Below are 16,605 nucleotides of genomic sequence, written 5' to 3'. Positions count from 1 at the left end.
TTCTGAATCTGAATATTCAAGGATTGGGGACAAACCATATCCCTGTATGCCAATTAATTGGGGAGAGAGTTGTTACAGAGGGGTATGCTCTGCCTACAGTTGTCATATTCCCACCTTTCCCGCTCAGCCCCATCTCCGGAGAACAATTACCTGGGAAAACTGTTGTTGGGGACGGAGATCTCATACCAGCCCTCAGAACCAAGATAAACAGAGACCGTTTGACTCAATTGTCACGTTTAGTAGAGGATACTGAAAATGCCACTGCCTCCTTGTCTATATTATCCAGATAACAAGTAACCACATGAACCATGGTGCTCGAGAACCGTATGGCTTTAGATATTCTTCTAGCCTCACAAGGTGGCATTTTCGAAATCGTGAAGAGTGAGTGTTGTGCTTTCATACCCAGTTAATCAAGCAATCAATTCCCCACATTCCCCACACTGTTAACCTCCTACCAGTCTGGAGACTCCCTGGGCATTTGGGTCGAGGATCTTTTGAAACCTCTGGGTGCATTTATTGGTCAGCTCTTACTCATAGCACTTGTCATAATTATAAGTCTGAATGGCCTGTCGATGGTTTGCAAGTGTCTCCATTATCAAGCATCCAACACCTGCTCTGAATTCTCTCAGACGGCCAACGTGCTTTTGGGTCAAGCTACAGAAGAAATAATATGTTATGACATGCCAGAATGTGATGTTTGTTCCCTCAGCGATATATGTAATGGGACTAAAGATTGCAGGGTTCAAAACTGAGGAGAGCCGAGAGCCATTTAGCTCCTGCTTGAGGCTTGGAAGAGCCTGGTAAGCTTGACACCAATGGCTACAAGCAGCTACGATTGGCTCCCCAGGCCAACTGATGCCAAACAAACGCTTACCATTAAGATACATCTATACAACATTTAAAGCATCACTGTCCATAAAGAATTTGTTTGCATCTTATCTGGAAGTTAGATTTGCGGAATGCTATGTACTAGCTCCTGGTTCCCCAGGAAGATCCTGGTCACTGGTTAATGCTGGATACCCAGGAGCTGCTTTTAGCTCCTGCTTATTAAATCTTAATTTTGACCCCTAGGATAGTAGGGGTGGGGAATCTGGAATTGAAAATGTTATCTACGCTCCTAATAAGCTGCTGCATTATAATATCAAATAGGTACTGCAAATTGCCATGTTTAAACAAGCGTCTCTTGCTTGTGCGAAGTAAGACTTTAGGCTTTGCTGTGCATGTCTTTGCAATGAAGGCACGTTGGCTACTGTGTAGCTATGCTCACCTCCACATCTCTTGTTTCGGACACATTTTCCTTTTTGGCTTATTCTAAGTGTGTTTCAGGCTTGTGCTTTCCAAAGAATAGCGGCTTTAGTAGACGGAAAAGCAGGTTTAGTAGACGGAAGTCATCATACTATAAGCATGCTCGTCTGCCTCAGACCATGTGTGAACCTTTGAGGCATATATCCAGCCTCATTAAATGTATCACTTTATGCTGTCCTTTCCGATAACACCGCCTTACATGTAAGAATGCAGATGGTATCAAAGATCAGGATAGAGGGCCTCTGTTCCCTGGTTGTAGCATTGTTTCAAAATGATTCCTTGCCCTGTCTGGACTTCCACTTCCATTCAAATGCACGTGTTCCTTTCGGTGTAAGAGAACAGTACTTGGAGGGAAGGGGGTTCTCACTTGCGTCGAAGTTTCATACAGTTGTTTGTTTCTTTAGCCCTGTTACTTGCTTTTTACTAATAAATTGTTCACCATTTCACCGGGATAATTAGTGGTCACTTTTTTCACGACAACACAAACACCCATATACCACAGAGACCCACCAAACACAAACACAAAGTAAATAACACAAATTCATAGAACAAGCAGATTCTCGCTTGGCACACCCAGAACCCCAATATACACATATGACCAAATGAAGACTAGGCAGCCCCTATACAAGAGCCACAGATCACCACCATCCTACCACAATTGCATACACTACACCGTTTTCCAGGCACAACCTTAGTTTAAAACCCAAGTTCATACCTTGATAACCACATCACTGGACCCCCAGCCACCCTTGCACAACACAGGATATTCCCATCGATAAAACAGAACTTCAAGATACCCATTTCCATCACACTCAAAAGACCCCTAGGAAAACACCATCCAACTGAACATCCAAGTACTGTACCCTTTCGCCCCTTCAGATACCCATCCCTCAACCTGGCCTTGGACCCGGAGAGAGATAGAAGCACAAGCAACTACCATGGGCAGCCCCCTCCTACCAGAGATTGTTGTGCGAAAATGGATCACTTGGCTCTGAAAGACGCCTGGGTGGCACACAAGGGGATAGAGAAGGGCTATACCTTCTACTCACATGTGCATAAATCCTTTTCCCGTATAGACTACTTTTGAGCTTCAGTATCCCTGTTGGATAGCATTAGTGAATTGGGCATCAGAGCTACCCTATTATTATCCGACCATGCCCCCTTAACAATCACAATCAACCTGCCAACTGAGAAGCGAGGGCTATGGAAGTGGTCGCTCCCCCAGGGACTGCTGGATGATCATGTACCGAGGGAGGAGATGGAAATCAAAATCAGCGATTTCTTCACACTCAACGCCTCCTTAGAGGTGTCAGAAAACTCCCTATTGGGCGCCTTTAGGGGTGACTTTTAGGGGTGACCTTATCTCGATGCAGGCAGCAAGGGCAAAACAAGTTAGGGCGCTAGAAACAGACCTAGAGCAGGAGCTCCAAGACGTAATGCGCAAGATGGAAACTGATGCAGGGACAAAACTTTGCAGGGCACATACAAACCTCAGGGGCAAGCTCGACCTGCTCCACTCTAGGAAGGCAGAGAAAGAGCTGTTATATCTGCACCAGAGATATTATGTGAAGGCAAATAAAGCTGACAAGATTGCTGGTGTGCCAGTTGAAACAAAAAGCGGCACTGCAAATTATAAAAGGACATAACAACCCCCCACGGTGACCACGACACAAAATATTATGAAACTATTTGTCTCATTTTACGCCTCCCTCTACTTCTCAGATGGCCCCAATCAAGCCCTACAGGAGACCTATCTGCGCGCGTACTATTGCAGAAGATCTCCTGAGGCAAGCAACTTGAGGCTGATATCACTGTAGAGGAGGTTACTAGAGCAATTCGGGAACTGCTGCTCCCTGTCCCCACTTATTTATGAGATTCACTTAGAACCTTTTCTTACTAGGATCAGACCACAGGGGGAAACCCGGGAGATCCCATTTGGGGGTGACACCATAAGGTAATTTTATTTGCAGAAGAAATGTTTCTCACTCTCAGAGACCCTGAGCATTCCCTACCAGCAACAATACCGGCAATAGAGGCCTTTGGGGACATGGCAGGACTGAAAGTTAACATCACAAAATCAGAAATTCCAAACCTCTCACTTACAGGGGACTCCCTGGCGAGCGCTCAACAAAGTACCTTGTTCCGTTGGGCACCACAGCGCATTAAACTATTAGGGGTGATGCCCACCAAAACACTAGCTGGTGTGAATTATCGCCCCCTGCTGGAATCCATCAAAGCCCAACTGAGCAACTGGGGCCCCTTGTCGGTCTCATGGCTCGGGAGAGTCAATACCCTTAAAATGGTGAATCAGCCTTGGATTCTGTATTATTTCCAAGCACTTCCGATCCATATTCCCCATCAGTTTTTCCAATCACTGAAACAGATGCTCACAGCTTTTGTGTGGAACAATACGCCCCCGTGGGTCACATTGAAGACACTCATGGCGCTACTAGCTTAGTTGAGGGTAATTAAAGACTAGTTTGTTGGATACCCTGAAAGGATATGGGTATTTATGGACAGAGCAGTAATAGACACCTCTCTAAAACAAGTCATGGGGTTGATCAAAGGGGACAGACCACAAAATATGCACAAAAGCGCGATCAAAGGATTATTGGGAGACACACGGGACAAGGCTGTACACTTGCACAATTTAACATAATTTCCTCCCCATTTACCCCACTTTTCCACAATCCCCAATTCTCCCCAGGGATGATGTGCGGCGCATTTTCAAGCTGGAAGGCTGCGGGGTGTACTAAGATGGGGACATGTTCCATGGTGAAAGAATTACATTTTTTGAGCAAATGCAAATTGGAACTGGAATTGAGCGAAAGGGAAAGACTGCAGTACCTGCAGCTCAGACACTCGCTGCTGACCCCAAGTAACAAAGCGGCCACACTAATTTTGAGAAATACCTCATCTCTACTCTGGGGGATGGTCAGCTGGTCTCCACTATTTATAAACTTCTGATAGATAGTGCGCCCATTCCACAGAACGCGTATATGACTAGATGGGACCGGGCAGTAGGGAAGCCCATAGATCCAGAAGATTGGGAACAGCTATTGTGGGACATGTAGACAAGAGAGATTTGGTAAAAGAACATGGCTCAGTGGCATTAAACACCAGCAGGGCTGCATTCAATGAGCACCAGAACACCACAGGAGTGCTGGTGTAAATGTGGAGGACGGAGTGATTCGGTTCATATATGGTGGAGTTGTCTGAAGACTTTTCGAAAGCCATTATTGGCAATAAGGTGCAAATGTTTGGCAGTCAGATTAGGAGAGGTGTCGGACAATGTGTATTAGGACTGGGGGCCCCCGAAGACGGATTGTGGCCAAAGCCCAGGAGGAAGACATATGCGATCCTCAATTTGCCAGCACCTTTGGTAATAGCACAACACTGGAGAGTGAAAGATTCCCCATGCGAACAAGAGTGGTATATATTAGAGGTTGGAACTTCACAGCATTAGAATGGGTGACCTACTTGATGCAAGGAGATGGCTCCAAGTTTTCCTGATGGAACAGGAACAGGTACAGGTACAGACAGACAGAGACACACACACACACACACACACACTCCCCCCACCCCCCAAGCTTGCCCAAACAAATGGGACCTCTAGACAAACCCCTTCCTTGTGTGAAGGGGAAACAGGCTCAAGACCCAGTGGGCTGGGGGATCCCAAACACATGCTGCCCAAGGGCACTGAATCGCCACAAAAGAATGGCCAGGCTGAGCTTCTTCGTACCCCTATAAGTGCCCCGGCCCAGTTCCAATTTGTGCCATAGCCCATCTCTCCATGCACAACTGTGTGCACATGCCAGATTCTATGGTCCTGTGAGGAGCCAGGAATGAGAGGGGGATACAGAACTCATGTCTGTGGTTATGGACTTCTATTAAATGATAAAGGGGTTGAAAAATACCTCACGGTCCCTAATCCAGGGGGCATTTCCCTACCTCAACCAAAACTAAAGGTCTGTCCTGTGTCAAGATGTCAAAAGCAAAAATGTGCTGTGTCCGAAATGCTATCCTAGCCCTCACATTTTAAAAGTAACTCTAAGGTGTTAAGGGCATTGCTCTTGGCCTTTAAAGTGCACAAAAGACACTGTAAAGGCCAATAGCAATACCCTTAACAGTATAAAAGAAAGGTACGAATCCAACAAAAGTTCCAAATGGATAATATTCACAGTTCCAGGGAATGGTTCCTTTCCCTGGGTTTCTCTCCACCAAATCGAAAGTTCAAAAGAATAACTCAGTTCTTTGTAGTTCAAGAGGATAACTCCATCCTGTCGGTGCTTTACTCCACTCCACGGAAAATGACAACCCCCCTCCCAAGTCTTACCCCACATTCAATGCAATTCAAAATCGTAAGGGCATGAATCTTCCTTGTGATTCTCTTTTACAGCTCATTCCACACACTTGGCGTTGCCTAGTATACTTTCCTGCCAGACTCTCTTCTTATGCACTCTTTCTCTCATCCATATCTTTATATCTCTCCAAATTAGGTTCAGTGCCTTTTTAGTAACAAAGTTCGTACTTGGCTTCCCTTTGCCTTCTAACAAGCGATGGGTTCCTTGACCCTTGTGCAACAATGCTCGTTCCTTCACTCTTGATGTGGCATTCATCCCTGGGTTCTATGGTTCCCCACTCGCTCTCTCTGGGCTCCTTTTGTGGTTCGGCTTCTACTTGCATCTGCCCTTCCTCCTCCTTCGCCGGCTCGGCGGGCGTCCAGTTAGCCAGTTGGCCTCTGCTGTTGGCTGCTTCGTCTGCCTGCGGGCATTCAGCACAGTGCTTCCGTCAGCTCGGTCACTGTGCAGAGCCTTGTGAGAGCCTTCGTGCTGCGTTCCCCAGATAGCCCCTTTCTGGGATTTTGACCGGTGTCAGAATACAGTTGCATGGTTCTCTCCCTTGCTACAGTCTCACTGCTGTCTTTCTCAGTGCCTCTGCCTTTCGTGCTCCACTTGGCATCAGCATACGATAGAGAGTCTGTCTCTCGCTGATTAGCTGTATCCACATGAAACTTCCTGGTACTACTCAATAGCTTCCAAATACTGGACCGCTGTGTTGGCTTGTGGTGTCTGGTTCTCTTCATTGCTCCACCCCTCTTCCTCATCTAAGTACTTACAAAGGATGGGTATTGAAAGGTACTGCCCGCAGACTTGGAAAATTGTTGAAGGGGATTATTACAATATGCCATTAAGGCATTAGGAATGGAGGGGTATCCCTAAAAGGAAAAGTGGGATACCATGTCTCATCTAAAGCCTGAGGGGAGCACACACACCATGCATAAAAATAGATTCTCCCTACATCCTAACTCCCGATCAGCACAAATGTAGTTAAACAATACCTTATTGGTTGAAATGGGATGAAATACAAGAAATACAAATCTGTGCTTCAATGAATGCCTGTCACAACGTGGCCAGTTGATATGTCAACCAAATCATTCTGCTTCTCCTCTCCCCTTCTTTTTCTGTAGCATTTTTTTACCACATCTACCAATACTTTACAAACGCACACACAAAGGACAAGTACAATGAGCCAATAATGTAATCATATAAAGACACACCTACAAACATTATGGTATAAATAAAGAAGACCAACCTGAAAGAAAATCCGACATTGCGAAGCAACAAGCCGTGGAGGACAATCCTTGGATAAACAGAGTAATTCAAATGGAGCAAAGCTCTCTGGAAAAAGAAAAAAAATAGAACATGGACAAAAATGTAATTTGTTAAGAAAACCATAAAGAAAATATAAAACAGAGTTCATAAAAAGGAGTACTTAAATAAGTGTTAGACATTACATTGAAGTATACATTCTCCTTTGGCAGAAAAACTGAGAATTTAGGTAAGTAAAGCACATGTTACCTTGCATGAATTGCTTAATATAAACAGAATTAATGAGGCTTCCTCCAGGGCTACCCTGCTTTTGGAAAAGGTATTTTGGGGAAAGGTTAGTGTTAGCATAAGGTTCATATTAGCATGCAGGTGCATGATTAAGGATCATTTTTTTAGGGGAGATTGAAGGTTTTCAGCTCTATCCTGGCGATTCTTACAGAAGAGTTAGGTTGATGGAATCTCACCCAGGGAGATAGAATGGTGGATTAATCTGGGCATCTCCATCCAGGGGTCTCAGAACATACAAAAACTGGAACAGCCAAATCCAGGAGAGGTGGATACAGCTCTTGTGGGTCGCCAAAGAAGACGTAGCAATTGGAAGGAAACATTCTCATGAACAAAAAATGGGGATCCCAACCCAGAGAAGATGATCATTTGCATTAGTCTACATCTTTAGCCGTTTAGTGTGGCAAGTGCTGGAGGAAGTGTAGTGAGGCACCAGAGGTCTCCTACCGGACTCTTCGGATGTCTGGGAAGCTCACCATGGGGCCAGGTACCATTACTTTCTCCGTGATGCAGGGTCAGAGGGTGGTGTGACAAGGATTGCACTGACAAACGGGTCAGGAGGTAGGGGTTTGTCACGCGGACACCAGCAAGACACTGGATTCTTTAAATAAGATAAAGAGAGGGTTAGGCAGGTGGTAGCTGAGAGGCTTTGAAGAATCAAATACAGGAATAAGGGTCTGGGCCGGAGGAAGCATGAAAGAGTGGTACCTGGTCACAAGGATATGGGCACCATGAGCGTGAGAATATCCTAATGCATGCATCGCTTCTAAGCACGCTGAAAAGCAATGCAATCTGTTCCACTCTAATGCTGGTAATCACATTTCATACACTATTTTCAAAAAACAGAAATTGTAGTAAAACTCAAGTCATTCTTGTGTCCCAAGTAGTACAACTGTGGGGCTGCAATCTCATGATTTTTCTTTGTGCAAAAGTTACAAAATGTGTACTTTTCAAAATGTTAATCTAGAGACAAGAGAGAGAGATGCAGGTCTGCACCATAATCACTCCAGTCTCCCTTTTACTTCACAGAACCACCTTGATATTTGTGTGACGAAACAAACCAGGTAAACAAATGCGCTAACCTGTATCCTCAAAGCCCATTAGCAAAACGGTACCAAATTACCTTGCAATCGATCTGAGATTTTCTTGGATATCAAGGTTTAAAACTGAAAGCTCAAGTATCTAAAATGTTACATCTCCATAAGTCAAATGCCTTTGGTCTGGAACCTCAGGATATTTAGGCGGTCTGAGCAACACATCTTGGGAGCATGCACTAGCATATCTGGGTGAGTCCACTTAAGCTTTTGGGCGCTTAATTTCTGGAGTTTTTTACCAATTGCAGGGAGGTAATGGGGTTCCCCATGATCAATCTAGAAAAATCCACTACTGAGCCCTGCCCTCTAAAGTTGGCATGTGCGGCATAGGTCATCCGAGAACTGCTACAACACCCATGGTGAGGAAGGGGGTGAGATTACAGTACTAGACTACAGAATTCTGAAACGAATCCATGGCATGGAAGCCTGCACATATAGCCTCCACCATGCTGAAAACAGCAGCCCACGTGGCCGGTCTTGTTCTTGAATTATGGTGCATGTAGGCCTGCGAGCCGATGGTAGAGGACTTTCAAAAGACAGACATGGTGGGTGGAGGTAAAACACTTTTCTTTTACAAATCAGGATCCTCAGCAGCACCCTCAGTGGATTTCAACACAGGATATCGGGTGGTTTTGTATTTAGTATACTGTGTCAACCATCATGTTCAGAACCCAACCCAACAGTACAAGTAGATTATTCAGAAAGGAAAGGATGAATAGACTAGAGAAGAATTGTGTCATAATCAGGTAGGAAAAACAGCCTCTCAAACATCAGTAGAATGGTGGCCTCCAACCCGCAACAGCCCCCATAAATGGCTATTTTGATTCTGTTGAATCGATTGTGTTCAGAAGGCAGAGTGTATAATTACTGGAAGAACTCCCTCAATGCACAGGTATTGGACCATAAAATGCTGCCTACCGCAACCAGCTAGTACAGATGCTTTCACCACTAAAGATATTGGTCCCACATTAAAGCGAGATGCCCAGAACTTTTAAGCAGTGCTAAGGGCCTAACCCTTCTGAACAGAGCACAGACCTTTGCAAACCCATACTTAATGGTTATGTTTATCCGCAATCCGTGTGTCTACTTCCCTCACAACATAAAGGGCCCTAATTGCATCAAATCCTTGGCAGATCAAGTGTGTCAAGAGGGATGGCCACCAGTACTGGGGCCTGAAACAGGAGGCTACACCTTAGGGCTTTTGTTAAAAAATGGGCTGGACCTCAGTAACCGAAGCTGGTGTAGGGTAGCATGTGTTTTGCTAAAATTGCATGATAAGAGACAGACGAATCCACCTAGAGGCCAGCACCCTGCAACCTGACCGAATAAGCTTTATCTGCGTGGTATCGAGTCCAGGAAACCAACTTCAACACATCAGCGCAGCCCTATAGATCAAGCAATGTACCAGCCAGGTTTACTCCCTAAAACAAGCAAATCATTTCAACAAAAAATAAGGAGTACAAAATAGACATGGACACACACGTGCCTGTTTCCTGCTTCACCCCACACAGCTCAACTGATATGTTAAATACAAATAAAAAATAGGGATGAATATGTTCCCATTTCAAAATTGTAGCTCAAGCCCTTGGTCAGTGTATTTATTAGTATTAACCATGACCTGTGATCACAATACAGAAGAATAATTATTGCTTTCTCGAGATGCGAGGATGTACAGTAAAAGCAGCTTGTTATTGTTTTATTTGGAGATCACTAGCCGCAAAACTGGCTGCCCGCACTAACCCCTTAGCACTTAATTCCACTCTTTGGGATGCTTGAACTTGAATAGATCAGCCCAAACACCCATGTCATTAGACGTTGGATCTAATCGCACAACCAACTAACAAAGCCCTCAGCTATCTCCTCCTAAGGCTCGTGTGGGGTACTCTGACTTCCCAGCAGCATCCTCAGCCACGTGATTGTCCGAGTCACATCTCCCAGCAAGCTATATTTAAATAAGTTAAGAATAAAAATTAAATACATTATCATAACACAGATTAAACTATAAAGATAGAATTTGGCGAAAAGCAATAATTAAAAGCAAGAATTCCAGTTTATTTTTCAAATGTAAATCTTGTTGTTAGAAAGGGGGCAGAGTTTTGTATGTATTGTCCTATAGCCAAGTGGGGTCCCACAAAGAGGTTGAACAAACTCGGGTTAAAATGTTTTTTATTAAACTCAAAAGGTCCTCTGCGTCAAACTCAAAAAAAAAAAGTATCAAGACATTCTCTTCTTGACACTTCAAACAGTATGAGGGTTTCCTTAAAAAGTCCAAAAGGGTTTGGTATAGCCCCACCAGTGTCACTCGCAGGCTCCAAGGTACTCTCACTGGGTTTCTTCCTGCATGGCTCTGGTTGATGGTGGGATACAACGACCTAAAGTGTTCCTTGTAGTTCCTTTAGACGTGTCTCTGTCATGAACTGTAGATACAAGTGGAGGTCTCTCCAACTTTAAGAAAGAACCAACTGGTTTCCACAGGTGAGGTTAAGATTGCTTGAACACCTACCTCTCTTAGGGTACCCATTTCTACACTCCACAAAACCTCTTTGTCCTTGCTCTGACACCACCACACACAATTGTTCCTCCTCCCCAAGGGTGCACCCCCCCCATGTCTCACCGGGTCCCTTCCTCCTGACTCTTCACATCAACTTCCTTCTGAGTTTCTAAAGCAACTACAGCCCTGATGTTCAACTCTAACCTCATCATGCTTTTCTAATCCAACAACCGCCTCCTGATAACTCTGCCCCTTCTCATCTCTAGCCTCCAACCCTCTCTCTCCCTTGTCTCTCCAAACTCTTTGCACAACTTTCTTCAAAAACTCAAACTACTTCTACAGCCTCTATCTCCAAAGACCCACCCTGCCTGACTAGACCTTTGAGCCCATAAAGCCCTGTAACTGATGGGCTTTCTGTGAGGGTTGGCACATGTGCATTTGTATGGGTTAGGGATTGTGATTGGCTACTTATAATCTATTATCCTGGGTTTGGTTTTGGGATCTGAGGCTGGACTGAGCTTTCAGAATGGTGATGGATGTTATTCTCATTAATTATGGGTATGCTGCAGCCCAAGTCTGTCCACCATGTTCCTCTTGTTTTCAAACACCCGGGAGCCAGTGGATGTGCCCTACGATAGCATTCAATGATGGTGAGCAAAATAAAAGCACTTCGATTTATGGAGGCATTGCCTTATGTGAACTCTTTAGCCCAGTGCTGTTGAGATACAAATGTGCCACTGATTGTTAAGTGGAATCCCCATTTGAGTGCTGTAGGAAAAAATGGTGTACCTCCGATGTCTGCACGGGGTCATAATGCATGTACCGTGGGAATTTGCATGGTATCTCTGACATCCAAGTAGGTGTTGTAAGGGTTTAGAAGGAGCAGACCGACACAAAGGTGGCATGGTTTTGGTTATAGACTTTTAGGTAGAAAACCTCACTGTCCCTATTTCTACAAGGTATCTCCCTGCCTCGAGGTAAAACTTCGTAAAACCAAAGTAACTGTAAGAACCTCCGTCAAATCAAAGTTCCACCGTCCTGTGTCAAATCCTATTCTAACCCTTACACTATAACTAAAGAATAAACAAACAAAAAAAAGTGCTTCCTTCGGGAGAACGGCCCCTTTCTCCTGGTTCTTCAACTGAGTCCAACAATTGTTAATTTTCAATAGACAAAACCAGGGGGTATGACTTCACAGGTTTCACCCAGTCTTTTATCCAATGTCCAGGAGAATGAATCCCTTCTATTGGGGTACATTTTTGTACTTTCAAACGAGACCAGGGAGAAAGACTCCCTTCCCATGTTGTTATTCTATACAATTCAACACAAGGCCAGGGGGAATTATTCCCTTCCACTGGGTCACTGGTTTCAGCCAGTCTTTTATCAAATGACTCCCTTCTTCTGAGTTGCGCTGTTTTCAGGGATGTCATTTAGGGGTCGCCAGAGGTCGCAACTGCGACCTCTGTGGTCTCCCTTTTTTTAATGCAAGCTCCTGGGCTGTGGACAGCACCATGTGGCTCTTTACTTCTAGAGTGGCTGGCGTTCTTGTTCAGGCCCCTTAAAAAAATGTAAAAAAAATGAACGATGAGAACATAAGTGCCACATGTCTAACACTTTCAGCACTGACCCTAAATGAGAAAGATTAGGAATACCAAATAATGTGTCTTTCTGGAATTCTATACAATTGCTAGACTCATTAAAGGTTTATTTCAGGCACACTTCAGGGGGTGAGTCACTGATTTAGTCTGTTCTTAAATGCCTCAACTCAGCCTTTCATCCTTCTGAGGTCGATATATGAGTACCAACACAGGTTGGGTGATATTGGGTGTATATTTTTTCTATATAAAGCCCTTAAGCGCAAGTGGTATATAATAACACATCATTATCATTTGGTCATGGACGTCTGCTTGCATTCACAGTAATTTGGTAATATGGGCCTATACACACTAACTTAACGATACATATGGCAATCCATTCTTCTATGAAATATACATCACATTATAGTGATATCGTAATCTTATTTTTCATAGTGTACAATGCTATGCGATGCCACTTCCTGTTTTGTCAACGGGTGAAAGGTTGTGCTCCATCGCTTCCCATGATATCACTTCGGGATGGGGTCAAATGACCTCACTTCCTGTGATGTCATCGGGGGGGGTCAAGGGCCGTGTGATGTCACTTTCGCTACCTCTGGAATTTTGGTGAAATGACATCCTTGGCTGTTTAAGTTTCCAATAGGACCAAGGGGAAGGACTCCCTTCCCTGGCTTCTCTTTGGAGTCCCAGTCCCTGCTCTGGGGTCAGTGGTGTGATGAATCCTGTGGAGCCATTACCAAAACTAGCCTAAAGTCTCCTCCCATGTGACCAGGGGAAGGCAGCCACTACCTGATCCTAACCCTGGGGGTGGTATCAGGGGGAAAGGATCACATAGGAGGAGAAGGCTATGAAGGGGAAGTGGTGACTCCACTAGGCGAGACTCGATATTCATCTTCTTCTGACGATGAAATCATTCCCAGATATATAATGGCATACTATCAATGTACCAATCCCTCTATTATCAATGTGAAAAAGAACCTCGTTGTAAAAAGTCAGTTCAACAGAATAAAGTTGGTACCTCAGACTCAGGAATTAAAGATGAAAGCCTTGAATCGTCATAATTCTGTCTTAATGGAAGGTCCTCGCTCTAATGTGAAATTGTAGACTCTTTCCATAAGCTCCCCTTATGCTAGTAACTTTCAGTTTACAGAACAATCTAACATAACTGAAAATAACATAGAACAATTTAAGGTTACACATTAGTGTATGGGCTTCAGTTCCCATAACGCTAGAAGTACTGGGACAAAGAAAAGAAGAGGAACTTGGATGTAATGAGGACTCAGAATGGTGAATATCCAAAAGGTGTGGTCTAGTCATTGCCAATTGAAACACATGAGAGGGATATTTCAAACCGAAGCTGAGACCCAGCTGGGTAATATGTACATGAATTATCCTCAAAAGGTTCCTTAATGACCTTGACAGCCCTTGTCGTCTTAGTCTAATTTCGCAGTCACCTAGCTGTAGGTATGGTATATGTATGCTTTCCCATAAGTATATCTCTCAAAAGGGGATTTGTACTTCTGTTGCTTTCTTAAGGGTCTTCCACAACCTCGTGGTTGATGTATTGCTGCTTGTGAACCTTTCCCAGTGATTGTTTTAATATGGACTTCTCGTAACCTCTTGGTCGTGGGTATTATTGGATTATTGGTTGGAGGCACCCTTCACTGGTAGTCCACCTAAAGCCTTTTGTTATGTTGTTGGCTTTGGGTAATGTTGTTTACAAAGTTTCCCCTCTTGAATTCCCTTATGAGGGAAATTCCCTCTCTGCCACTTCGTTTTGTTTTCTGTATTTGTTTTTCAAATAAATTCTGCTTTGTTTTGTTAATAGTTCTATAGTCAAAATTCTGGTTTTGTGACCACCTTAATGTACGGCACGCCCTGGGGTTAGCATTACCTTTCTGCCATTTCACTGGTTCCCTACTGCGACTCCTGCTGGCTTTCTGGCACTGCGGCGGTGCTTCTGCTTCCAGTTGGCTTTCTTCCACATCTCTGTAAGTCTCGGGTAAATATAACAGCAGTCTCTGGTAGCGATGGCAGCTCTGTTGCTCTTCCACTGCTTTACCTGCCTGCCACATGCTGTTCTGGAAGCCTGTCTTCTCCGCTAGGCTTCCTAGTAGTACGCTGCCTTCTGCTGCGCATACTTTGCAATTCTTCTTGTATTCTCTCGTCGGGGTAGCTCCTGCAAGCAGGCTTCTCTCTGTGGCTGCCTCTGCATCTTGGATGATGGTGTCTCTCTCAGCTGCACCTAACAAAACACAGAAGTACACTTGCCCACCAGTATTTAAATAGCAATTCTATGTAAATATTCTAATTCATAGGGTATGTTTTAGTAGGATTCGAGGTGCAGGGGAGAAGGACTCGGCCTTGGTATCTGGGCCGGAATACAATAGAGAACAAAAAGAAATCCAAATTATGGAAAACTGTGTCCCCTGCACACTTTCTAGATGGCATAAAGCCTAGTTGAGTTAAACAAAGTTTTGAAAATCTATAGTGATTCAAATTTTTTTGACAACAGTTCATAAAGAAATCCAATAGATCATTTTGCTTTTTGAGAATACAAGAGTCTTCTCCTTTTTATTGATTTTTTCTGTGATGGCCCAACGCGTTTCGAGATTCATATTCTCTTCATCAGGGGCTTAAATTTTCAACATAACTTTCACAAGCATCTATAAAGAACATATATAGAAAGGAAATTACATGAGTGTCATGCTAAATTCAAAAAAATGTTTTTATGACATTTTTCATTCAAACAAAAGTTTTTTATCCAAATTCTGTTTTTTTCGTTTCAAAAAAATAATTTTTTGCAAAAATAGTCAAGAGATAGTCAACAAGTCCCTAGTGTCCTTGGATGTCTGATGATACTGAACTGTGAAATAATTTTGGTAATAGACCCTTATTGGTATCAGGAAGAAGTTTTAGTATGGGCAGGGTTATGCTAAAAAATGGCGGTTTAAACACACTGTGTGACCAGTAACATAATACTCAAATTAGATGTGGTGTTTTTAGCAACTGCCTAATCAATGACCCTTGTGGATATACAGGATGTAAGCATTCTGGGAGAATCTCACCCCTCTTCTAAAGGTCTGAAGAAGTGGCTCTATTACAGGTGAGGGAAAGGGGTTCCCAAGTAGTTTCTTTACTGAAGTCGCATCTGTACCGAATATTAGCTGATTCTTGTCTCCTAGGGGAGGATGTGCATATTAGAATCTGAGGAACTGGTTAAGAACATGGGCATAAAGAGGTAACCCCTGTATAGACTTACCAATTAGGAGTATCAAAATGGTCCCGTGGCGGCGATGCGGTCAGGAAGCGCTGCTTTCCGACCGCATCTACCGCGAGTGTGTTTACATATGTAAAATTGGTCTGCATTACGTCCCTCACGCATGCGCGATGTTACTCGCGCATGCGCGTGTGATGCCAAAATTGATGACGTCACTCGCGATTGCGCACGCGGCGTCATAGTGACAGAAAGTAATACAAAATGTCGAGCGATGGAACAATTGTAGTTCCTGAGGCCATAGGGTTGACATTTGTACCAGTAAATGGCTGCGCCACCATAAGTGACGTACATGATTACAACGCGGTTAGTGTGCGTAAAAACGAGGACCTTGGCATCCTGAGATTGTAATATGATGTATTTTAGGATTTAAAGTAAAAGGCGGAGATTTATTTCAAAAATTCGATTTTTAGAAAAACCGGGAATAGATGTATTTGTAAGAAAAATCTAATATGGTCTAACTTGACTTAATGCAAGAATGGACATTTTTGCAATTAAGGTCGGCTTCTGATGTTCGAGGTAGCTATAGAGCAATAGCGTTGTTATATGTGCTAAAGGCATAGAGTGTAAAGCGTATTTTAACAACATAATAGAATAATCATTATCTGCCCCATAGCTGTTGGGTGTACATTCTTTTCCAGATTTCAAAATATATGTGGATTCAAAAAAAGTATCTAGTCACCATAATGTACAGTAAAAGCATGAAATACAAGGCATATTTTAGTAGCAAAAATAAAATGTTAGTCATCTAACCCATGATCGCCGGGTGTACAATCTTGTCTGGATTTTTGATAATAGTATCCAACTACCATCATATGGTTTAGATTGCTAACTATTTTCGATAATAAAAACATAAAGGAAGCAAACAGGAGTTAAGAAATGGCACCTATGACTCTTAGATGTATGTCTACAGGAACGGTCGTAAGTAATATTCTTCATTTAGACC

General features: G+C 43.6%; 1 protein-coding gene across 4 annotated transcripts in view; it reads right to left on the bottom strand.

Moving 5' to 3' along the window:
* Nucleotides 1–16,605, bottom strand: part of LIMD1 (LIM domain containing 1) — a 681,428-nt gene that overhangs the window by 597,576 nt on the left and 67,247 nt on the right. For 3 of the 4 annotated variants that reach the window (XM_069613346.1, XM_069613350.1, XM_069613347.1), the window contains one exon: nt 6,901–6,986. Coding sequence is in view for 2 of the 4 variants with exons in the window: in XM_069613350.1 (XP_069469451.1) it covers nt 6,901–6,919 (19 nt within the window). In the remaining 2 variants the exon portion in view is untranslated. Of the gene's footprint in view, nt 1–6,900; nt 6,987–14,276; nt 14,296–16,605 lie in introns of those variants that run through there. The other variant, XM_069613351.1, reaches the window with a different exon arrangement.

This window comes from Ambystoma mexicanum, chromosome 5p, assembly GCF_040938575.1.
Source record: "Ambystoma mexicanum isolate Mex_15411 chromosome 5p, UKY_AmexF1_1, whole genome shotgun sequence".
Lineage (NCBI taxonomy): Eukaryota > Metazoa > Chordata > Amphibia > Caudata > Ambystomatidae > Ambystoma > Ambystoma mexicanum.
This window is presented reverse-complemented; position numbering and strand designations above follow the sequence as displayed.